Source organism: Eptatretus burgeri, chromosome 18 (assembly GCF_056783735.1).
Source record: "Eptatretus burgeri isolate ZD-2024b chromosome 18, Ebu_testis_v1, whole genome shotgun sequence".
Classification (NCBI taxonomy): Eukaryota; Metazoa; Chordata; class Myxini; order Myxiniformes; family Myxinidae; genus Eptatretus; species Eptatretus burgeri.
In genome coordinates, this window is record NC_140978.1 from 42,769,827 (window position 1) to 42,780,700 (window position 10,874).

The following is a 10,874-nucleotide window of genomic DNA, read 5'->3' on the forward strand; positions in this document are numbered from 1 at the left end:
GTGAAAAGGGTGGGATGCGCCCCCACCCCACCCCGTTTTTTAAATTTGAATTTCATTGAATGGTCAGTGGAAGGAAAATTTCTATGTTTTTATGTGGACAACAATAAAGAATATCCAACATATTTCATTCTGTTCTCAAAAAGGTTCGTTAATTAAGGAGTCATGCCCCTTTTTTATCCCTTTAAAAACCTTGGATTTTCTATGGCTTTTTGCCTTGCTGGAATGATGAGGCTTTTCTCTTTGGACACACTATTGACAGGCGGTTATCGATTTGATGTTGTGTTTATGTTTAATCTTGCCTCTGTCTTGCAGGATTGTGCAGAGATAGCACACTTACCTTTGAGCTGTGGAAGTTGGGTTATAGATTCCTGGACTGACTGCAAAATGTCGGGATGGTGCTTTGCAGCGATGGTGTTGCATCACAAAGTATGTCGTCCTTTGGACAAATGTCGAGTTGCGAACCCATTTGCTAACATTAGTTCGTGGATGTGAAAGAACCAGTGGGGATGTGTTTTGACGAGGAGTAGGGGGGTTATCACAAGCGCTGTGGGGGTCTGTGGCTGAATTTCGAAAACTCGACCTGCCTTACGTACATCAGCGGCAAAGTAGTTCTCACCAGAAATGATGCTACCTGCCACAACGTCATGCATACCAAGTGAAGAATCTCCTTTCGGATAAAGCAGTTGCCAGACTTGATCGTGTTATGGTTCGAGCCTCTCCTGTGACTCAGGGAGGTCAGCAGTTTGAACCCCGACCAATTTGTACCAAATAAATTTTAAGTAGAGTAATTCGACTGCCACAGTCGATGGGTATGCCTCCGCTCTCCCGCACAAACACTTGAGTATTGACATATTTGACCCTTGACCTTTATCATATCTGGCCCAAAATCTAATCAGTTAATTGCCCCGTCTAACTTTATCTTTGTACCAAGTTTGATGAAATTCTGTCCAATATTTCTTGAGTTAGGGTGTAAACAGTAAAATTTCAGTTTGACCTTGACCTTTATCACATCTGGCCCAAAATCTAATCACTTAATTGCCCTGTCTTACTTTACCTTTTTACCAAGTTTGATGAAATTCTACAATTTGCTTCTTGAGTTATCGCGTAAACGAAAATCCGCACAGACGGCCAGCAACCCGGAAACAAAGGAATGTTGCTTCCTTCCTTGAGACTCAGCATTTAGAGGATAGAGCACAGGAAATGTTTTGGCTTGATGGGCTTAATTGTTTCCTGTGTTGACGTTCCTTGAAAGGGAACTCATGATTATTATTGTTATTTCTAGAATTTCAGACCCACCGCTTGCTCCTTTTATCATATCGATTATTGTTGTTAGATCCTCGTGGAGGATCTCTGTCTTACGTTGTTGTTCTTCATATTCTTCTTGTGAACTTTTTTGTTTCACAGCCTACAGTTTTCATCGAAACTTCCTGAAACTTGGAATGTATATGTAAAAATTCCCTGTGCAGACACGAATCATCTCCAATTTTGAAAATTGCTCCTAGAAAAAAAAGTTATGACGTCAAAATATCTCCGCTAATGGAAATCGCCTAAAAAATTATCTCCTAAACGAGGCAAGCTTTTTGAATTCTGTTTGCAGGAATCGAACAGGGCATTAGCACAGATTAATTACCGCACATATGATACATCATTATGACGTCATATCAATTTTTATGACGTCATTCCCATTTTTTGACATTTTTTGTTTCACAACCCAGAGTTTCCATCGGATCTTCGTGAAACTTGCCACGTATATGCAGAAAGCCCACGCGCAGGCAGTAACCATCTCCGATTTTGGAAATTCTTCCAAGAAAACAAGTTGACGTCATAATATCGCCGCTAATGGAAATCGCCTATAACATTATCTCCAAAACTCGGCAAGTTGTTTCAATTTTGTTTGCGCGAATCAAGCCGGGCATTAACACAGATAATTTATCACAAACCTGATACATCACAATGACGTCATATTCGTTTTTATGACGTCATCATTAAGAGGATGAGGATCTTAGCTCATTTGAGCTTGTTATATTTATTATTAAAAGGAAAACCTTATTACGGTTAAAGAGAAAACTTTATGCCGCTTGCGTTGGAAGCATGATGTTGTAAGGCAGTGAAACATGGGTGATCAAAAGGGAGGATGAACCGAGGTGTGAACGAAATGAAATGAGAACGGTGTGATGTGACACCGAAGGATATAGGAAATCAAATGTGGGATTAAGAGATCGGTTGGGAAGTTAGGTAGAGAAAGCATTCGTGAGGTGGTTCGTAGGAGGCAGGTTGAGATGGTTCGGACATGTGGAAAGGATTGTGGGTGGGTAGTTGTGTGAGGAGGTGTATAAATATGAACGTGAATGGAAGGAGAGCAAGAGGCCGTCCGAGGAAAACGTGGCATGTGTTGCTGGTGGTGGTGGTCGTATGGCAGCTTAGCTGCCGGGGTAGCTATCGTTTATTGAAGCGCGACTGTGTCGCTGATGCAGTGCCCCTCTACCAGGACACACTGGAATTGGTACTCATTTCGCTGACCTCGGAAGGATGACAGGCGGATCAACCCCCCTGGTGTATTAATTCGGCGGCCGACGGGGCTTGAACACAGGACCCACTCAGGACCCTCGGATCCCAAGCCGCCACCCGAACCACTGAGCCAACACCAGGCTGGTTGTGTTGCTGAGAGTGAAAGGCCTAACAAGAGGGCTGGCAAGGGGTCGTGTAGCCTGGAAATCAGCCATTAGGGTGAACCACGGCCTACACATGCAAGCATGGAATCGGGGAGATGATGATGATGATGATGATGATGATGATGACGATGACGATGACGATGACGATGATGATGATGATGACGATGATGATGACGATGACGACGGAAGGAGTACACAGATTGTGGCAGGAATGGTAGGTGCTGTAGCTGAGGATGCATCGGTGATTGTCCCGGGTGTTCCAAGAAGCAGCGGACAACTTTGGTTGTTTATATATTTGGAACCACAAATGATGAAACGATCCCCTTTGATTTATATGATAAATGTATTTATAAAGTTCAGTTTTTGGGGGACCCTAAAAAAACAACAACAACAACAACAACAACGACGACAAAAACAACAACCGTCGGGGATCCCAAATGGAAACAACAACAACAACAACCGTCGGGGATCCCAAATGGAAACAAAAACAACAACAACCTTCGGGGATCCCAAATGGAAACAAAAACAACAACAACAACCTTCGGGGATCCCAAATGGAAACAACAACAACAACCGTCGGGGATCCCAAATGGAAACAAAAAAACAACAACCTTCGGTGATCCCAAATGGAAACAAAAACAACAACAACAACAACAACAACCTTCGGGGATCCCAAATGGAAACAAAAACAACAACCTTCGGGGATCCCAAATGGAAACAACAACAACCTTCGGGGATCCCAAATGGAAACAACAACAACCTTCGGGGATCCCAAATGGAAACAACAACAACAACAACCTTCGGGGATCCCAAATGGAGCAAGTTCTCGGTCGGGATTCCTTTTGTGTCCCGAGTCCGATTCTCGAGTCCCCCCCGAGTCCAGCGCAATGCGTTGAATCCGAAGCGGTCGACGTGGAATTGACGGAATCCCGGATATTTAAGGATTCGCATCCGGTGGACGTCATGTCATGTCATGACCGCCGACCGCGAGAGGGAGTGGGAGCCACGAGCTGTCGATGGCGCATTGATCGGAGCGGCGTTCGCGAGGAGACCCTTTAAAAGGGGGTCCAACACGAACACAAAACACCCCCCCCCCTTGGTGTCCCGAGGTTCGACTGCTGCTCTCTCAAACCCTGGTGAGTCTGCGATCCTCGTCCCTCTCGCTCCACCATGTCCGATCATCACGTGAGCCGCGGACGGACTTTGGTTATTTTCGATGAAAGTTTTTCAAGACACTGAAGGTATTTTTTAATTATAAGCAGTAGACATGCTTTTGCTTCATGCACGTATTACCCGGGTTATTATTATTTTTTTTTTTTCTGAAACAGAGAGCCGTCACTTACCTATACATCGCCCAAATAAAGGTATGCGTCAGAAGAACACGATCGCCCGTCGGGCGGGTACTCTGCCGCTAAATAACAAATCCACGGACAAAACAAGAAAAGAAAGAAAATTGAAAAACTTGAGTTCGCTCCGTTCGGTGCCCGGCGATGACGTCATGCGTCACCTGCACGTCCAATTGCGATCGTTGAATTAACACCAGGCTGGTTGACTCGTTCTGTCGTCCTGAGCTCGGCAAAATGAGCACCAGCGTGATGGTAACGGGGGCACTGCATCAGCGGCACGGACACTCCCCCAGAAAATGATGTGACAGCCAAGCAGCCACAGACTGCAAAGGAATAAAAAAAATTTTAAATAATAAACAAAGATGTGGTGCACGGCACAGTCCTTGCATGACCTTGACCTTGACCTTGACCTTGACCAGATTCACACTTTCCACACGTATGCCTCGTGGTGGGATTGGGATTCCAGGGTCCTGAGTTCAAATCCCACTTGTCAGGTGAATTCATACCAGGTGGGTTTGACTCTGCCCGTCATCCTTCCGAGGTCGATAAAATGAGTACCATCTTGCTGGGATGATCGAGCCATCCGAGTGTCCCGCGTCGGAGTGGCGACCCGTCCACGATTGTGCCCAATAACCCAGGAGCCTGCTTCGGCGGCACCGACGCCCTGTACAGAGTATGGTCCCGATGGATGGATGGATACCACACCACACCACACATAAAAAATAATGTAAGTTCCAATTTGATGTTTTGGTTATAATAAAATCACAAAAGGCCCTTTTGATTCTAATGTGGTGAAATTGTTGTCCTGGAAACAATTGCCGAGCCAAAAAGGCTGAATCGATCTTTCTGATTTTCGGTGAATCAAACCAGTGACCAAAAGCCGAGTAGCTTAGTTTGTGCGTGACGAAGTCAGACCAGTGATCCTGGCACTGAGAGTGTAAGATGGTTCCGAGCACCGCTTTTAACCCCTTCAAGTCAGGATGGTTGTACCACCCTGGGCGGTTGCTGCCTGCCACCTACTACCTCAAAACGATTGTTCCTCATTGCACTACCGAAGGTGATTTGTATGACCGATATCTTTGTAAATATGAGCCACGAAATTGGATCTGTTGTGAGTTGTACGGTAACGGCTATCGAGTGGGCGCACACAATGGCTGTGAGAGCTGAACATGTTGGACCTTGCATCCGTTTGTAACAGAAGAGGGAGAAACCCAATGTCTGAAGACCAAGAGGCACAAGAGAACGAGCTTCTGGCTCTAAGCGGTATCTATGAAGAGGACACTTTTCATCGTTCTGAAACGAGGTGTGGTGGTGAGTTCTTCATCTGCCTTGAGCTGCCTGATGACTTCTCCATTTTCATTCCAGGTATGTCTCAAAGGTGCGCACGTGCGTTATTTTGTGAAATGATCGTTCAATAGACGTTTACAATTTCTTTCTTATTTTCCCACCCCACCCCCTCCCCGTCCTCTTGGATTTTCCATTGTTTGTGCAGTAACATGCAGTGTGACCATAGTGACGACGCACAGCAATTCCTATATTGCTGTGATGTTCACAAGTCTGCTCGCCTAGATTTGGTCACTTAAACATCTCGAAAGGCGTTATTAACACACTTTAGTTTTCACTAACGTGACTGAAATTATATCATCAAGGATTATATTTGACTTGTTTAACACAACCCATTTCTTTAAGTGTCGACTACATACTGAAGTTAACACGTCATTTCTGTTAAGCAATGAGCATTGTTTGTACATGTTATGTGTTGTTTCAGGTTCGAGGGTTGCGAGGGGTCTTCTCATACCCGCTTACCAGCTGGTGACCCTGAAGCCGACGAGCTGCAGATTCTGTGGCACGACCGGTTGCTCGGCAAACATGGATGCTGTCTGAGATGCTTAAATTAGGCAGGGTCCAGCGTCTAACTCCGCTTTACCTTTCCGGCAAATTAATCACCCCAGATGGGGAACCGTGCACTGAACGCCACACTGCTGTCACTCGGGAACGGCCGAGCGACACCGTAAGTGGGACATTGGCTAATCACAATCAGTAACAGAACGGCGGGGCAGAACGCCATCTCCAGAACACACTCGTCTAACCAATGGAGAAAAGACGATCGGGCAGTTTGAAATGTTTTTAAAGACCAATTGGACACCTATTTACAGGCAAAACAGTTCACAAGAGAAAGACCTTATCCTTTAAGCACATCAGCCCACTTAGTCGGTAATATTGTCACGTTTTTTTTTTTTTTTGTATACCTTGTCGAGGCTCGTGTGAGAGCTAACACAACGCACAGCAAGGGGGGGGGGATGAGATAAGGGGGGTGGGAGTGGAAAGGACAAAACAGTGGGGAACAGAGACATTAGGCGATCTGTGGAAGGGAGAGGGATGGGGTGGGAAACATGGGGAATACAAGATGGACTTACAGGGACTTTCAGGAAGGAAAGCAGGGAATTTGAAGGAGGTGGGCTTGGGTGGATTATCGTGGGTAGAAAAGATCAAGGATTTGGATGGGGGATGATAGGTGGTGGTGAACGGATGTTTTGAAGGCCTGGAGGGAAGAATGGGATTGAATAGAGTAAGGGAGTTTATTCCAAAGGTGGGGGAAAAAAAGAGAAATGTTGAGAAAGTGGATGGGGGGGGGGAGGGTTCTAAACGGTCCTTTCGGAGAGACATAGTGAGAGTGTGAGATTTGTCCAGATTGAAAGACATGTTCCATGTGTTGGATCAGTTTGTGATTTTACCCAGACCTGCAGTTGGCGAAGCAGCTGCTGCTTGCCGGTCTGAGGGATGACCGATGGTACGGCAGAGGGTGGAGTCGTCAGCAAAGAGATATAGAGGATTTTCCAGAGAGTCGGAGTGATCATTGATGAAAACTAGAAAAAGAACAGGGCCCAGAATGCTACCTTGAGGAACTCCAGCCCGGGCAGGAAGAGGGCCAGACATTAACTGTGACAGGAAACTCCTATGCTATCCACAGTATATGAAATGTTGAAACGCTCCTATGTGTGTTGCTGCACACATAGGTGCCTCATCCTCTCCAGAAACAAAATGAGAAGGGTAATAAACAGAGGGAGAAGCCAGGGCTTGTTGGTGACCCCTCACTCACCTAACTTAAGTCTATTGGTTTACATTGGTCCAAATGTCAAGCATGGAGGGGGTTGGGGAGATTGGTGTGGGTGAATGCTCATGGTACGACAGCAAATTGAGTCAGTAACCCAGCGCTGAACGAGGGTCTAATTGTTGAATACTCTGTGCATTCCAAGTGAACGAAATTGAGGCAGGGATAGAAAGAGAGACAGAGTGGGCCAGTATGTTGTCCGGCATGTACAGGGGAGCTCTGGGCGGGGCTCCTCAACTCTGCACTGTGACACCGGCCCATTCCTTCTCGCAGAGGCTCCACCTTGGCTCCTTGACTTTCCAAGGACACATACCAGCTGCCGAATCCCGAAATTGTCTTGCTTGTAAAGCTCCACAGGGTATTGTGTTGCTGGAGCCCGCTCTTAAGCTTTGGCAATGCCGTCTCTCCTTTGGTGCACTCCTGCTGTCATGTTGGACTCGTTGGCCGAGCCCATGGTTCGGCAATGAAACTCGCGCTCAAGCACGCTCATCTGTGGTTTGCTTGTTGACGAGGTTCGCACTCCCGATCCGCCGTTCATGATGCGCTTTGTGATGCACTGGCTTTGATCTTTAGTGAGTTGAAATGTGGCGTTTGTGAGGTGAAATGGATGTGCTGCAAAGAGGTGCGGACGAAGAGATTCCAAAAGAGAAGAAATACAAAGGGAGTTCGAATCTGCTGCACAAACGCAACACATTCCCCTGTCCACTGATGCGAGAGGAGAGGTAATTTAACGAAACAAAATTGTTTCAGATATAACTACATGAGGGAACCCTTGCGCGTCTACCCATGGTCTTCCAAAACCACAACAATATTGATGCCAGAACTGACCTCCAATATCCATAAAATGCTTCCTTGTATTGTCAATAACAGTCACTCATTCTAAGATGGTGAAACAATTTCCTCTTAACTGTCCTTCATCGCTTGAGCAAGGGGAGTGGAGGGATGTTCTGCCGGATATTGTAAGTCACTGCTGGTGTGAATGTGACACCTCATAATCTTCCAAACCTCATTTCAGTAGTTAAATTTTTTTTTTTTTTTAAACTCTACCTTTTCTTCAAAAGAAAAAGGGTCAAAGCACAATGTCTGTTGCTTTACCATCCCAGTTCGGTCAGTGGTCTCTCTCTCTTTTTTTTTTGTTTTTAACCTCTTTTCTGATCTTGCTTCCTCTGCTCTCTCAGTTCTCTGACCTTCCCCAGCAATTCCAGGCTGTGTCAAGTCCTCCCATTAACCCCGTCCTGGTTAATCTTCCAAAATCCAGGCTCACTGCACACATCAATAATTTTATTCCTCACTTCTCCCGTCTATCAAACCACCTTTCAGAAGCTGCTCTGTCTCGCTCTTCCCTCCAGGACTTCAAGCAGGCAGTGCACCACTACTTCACGTCATCCCCATCCTGACCCATGATCTTTATTACCCCCATTAACCCTCCCTGACCATACTCTTTTACTTGATGATCTCTGTCTTCTTTTCTTGTTCGTTCATTCCCTTGCCAGTTGTGCCCAATTTTTGCCACAACTGTCAATTTGACCTTGCTCTTGTAAGAAAAAAAGGGGACGGGAGGATCCAAAATTGGGAAGAGGGAGAAGTAAGGAAATGTGGGATGCATTAGGGAATCAAAACCACCACCAATCTTTTGCTTACATAAACTGTTTGTTCTATCATTACTCGTGCCGCGGTTGTTGGTCAACCGTGTGAGTATTGCGATGATCCCTATCTGTGCTTTTGTTTGTCAGTGGAATAACCCGACACTGAGGGCAGCGAGAATCCTGAAATTCGACTCGGAGCTCAATGTTGTGAAATGTCTCGGAAGAGTTCAACTTTCAGCTCGCAAGGAAAAACGTCAACTAACATTTAGTACAGGACTATTTGCTCACACCATGGCCACGTGACAGCACCGTCGAGGGCAGTATTCCATGGAGATAAAACAACGGCACGAGTCAGCACCTCCATTGAGTGCATTTTAGTTATTGATGAAAATATAATACGAAGCAATGAGGTTCGATAACATTTTCCTCTCCCATTCATGAATGGCAGTTTTGTGTTTCCATTTTCTACCCTTTCCAGTGGGATTAATGAATAGTTAACAAATGTTCGACATTGTGGCTTTTGTTTTTGGCTCGTGGAAGCTCTTGAGCCAAAATTTGTTTGTTGCCAGGAAGTGAGGAAGGACAGCACAAGGAGGTTGTTTGCAAAGTGAAAAACCTTCCTCCGGTGATGTTGCACTTTGAACTACCTATGAGCTACCCATCACGATCTCCTCCAGTGTTCACCTTATCTTGTAAATGGCTCACTCAAGCTCAGGTACAAACACAGCAATTGTAATGCAAGGTATGTTTTGCTGCAAGAAGTCATGTTTATTGATAATGTTTTGCCATTACCCCAAGCTATAGTACCAATAATACTTCTACAGAAAGGTAGTCTGTCTACCAGATTTTGTTAGCGAATAACGTCTATTGTCTGCATTCATAATTAATCGAAATTACCTCCGCTACCAAAGCTACTCGGACGTTGTTTTCATCCCTGTCATCTGTCTGTCTTTGTTTCTATGATATCTCAAAAAGTTGTGAATGGATTCGGACAACTTGGTGGACAGGTTGGGTGTGTGACAAGGACAAAATTATGAATATATATATATATATATATATATATATATATATATATATATATATATATATATATATATATATATATATATATATCTATATCATGATTTTTCAAAAAGTTGTGGGTGGGTTATGACGAAACTTGGTGGATGAGTTGGTTCGGTGATACGAACAAGCTGATATCGATTTAGGATATCCGGCCTATCGGTGGGAAACAAAGCAAACTGTTCAGCCTGGCAGAGGTATGCACTCTACGTGTCTACCGAGTGCTGTTCTACTTGTATGGCAAAGCTCCTTTTCTCCTTCCCTCCTCATGCGGTTTCCAAACAGTTTTGTCGTCTTTTTATAACATCAATCAAAATGCATGCCATAATTCTGCCTGTATTATTGTGCATCAAATTGATCACGGAATTGACACTATTTCTACTCGTCCCCACCCCCCCCTCCCCTTCAATTATTGGGTGGTCGCTGGACTACCGTTTTTCTCAGGTTTTCCGTCTGTATGTATGTCTGTCTCATTGTTTGTATGTAATGGACAGCTCTGGAGGCCAGAGGAGTCATCCGATTTTGATGAAACTTGACTGGTAGGTTCATACCAGGATCTAGTTGTACGCTTTTGGGCACCGTTGCTATGGACGCCACCGTTGTCTAGCAATGAGCAATGGGAGTTTGAAATTTTTGAAAAAATCCGAATTTTAATTTTTTTCAAAAATCGGCTTCCACGCTTTTATGTGCACTATAATCAACCTCTTTGTCAAAAATTTTCAGCCTGATCCGTCAAAAACTATGACTAGTATGCAATTGTATAGCGACCACCCGTGTCGCCTCCCGGCTTGTCTTCTCTATTTACCCACACAACCTACCGCTTTCGTTGTGTGTTTAGTCTGGCCAAAATTGGTTCGCACAGGCCAACTGGCAGGGAATGCAATCTTTCCTCTCTCTCAAAAGGATTGGACTACCATCTCCACAGCACCCGATATTGATTCCATCTTGGAATGCTTCCTAAAGAGCCCACCCTCTTCTGTGCACCGGTTTATACCATCTCATTCCATCTGCAGTTTTCCTATCCATCATCCAGATCCTGACACCCTGATTCCTGTCGAGAGGTGGTTGCAGTCAAATAACTTGCTTTCTCCACAGC

The 10,874-nt window shown here is 45.0% G+C and overlaps 1 protein-coding gene across 5 annotated transcripts in view; it reads left to right on the top strand.

The window, feature by feature from the left end:
• Positions 1-3,462: 3,462 nt before the first annotated feature.
• Positions 3,463-10,874, top strand: part of RNF14 (ring finger protein 14) — a 41,034-nt gene continuing 33,622 nt past the window's right edge. The window contains exons 1-3 of one of the 5 annotated variants that reach the window (XM_085864336.1): positions 3,464-3,808; positions 5,217-5,383; positions 9,286-9,431. In XM_085864336.1, coding sequence (XP_085720462.1) covers positions 5,233-5,383; positions 9,286-9,431 — 297 coding nt within the window. In that variant the 5' untranslated portion in view covers positions 3,464-3,808; positions 5,217-5,232. Of the gene's footprint in view, positions 3,809-5,216; positions 5,384-6,652; positions 9,127-9,285; positions 9,432-10,874 lie in introns of those variants that run through there. The other 4 variants (XM_085864335.1, XM_085864338.1, XM_085864339.1 and 1 more) reach the window with 4 other exon arrangements.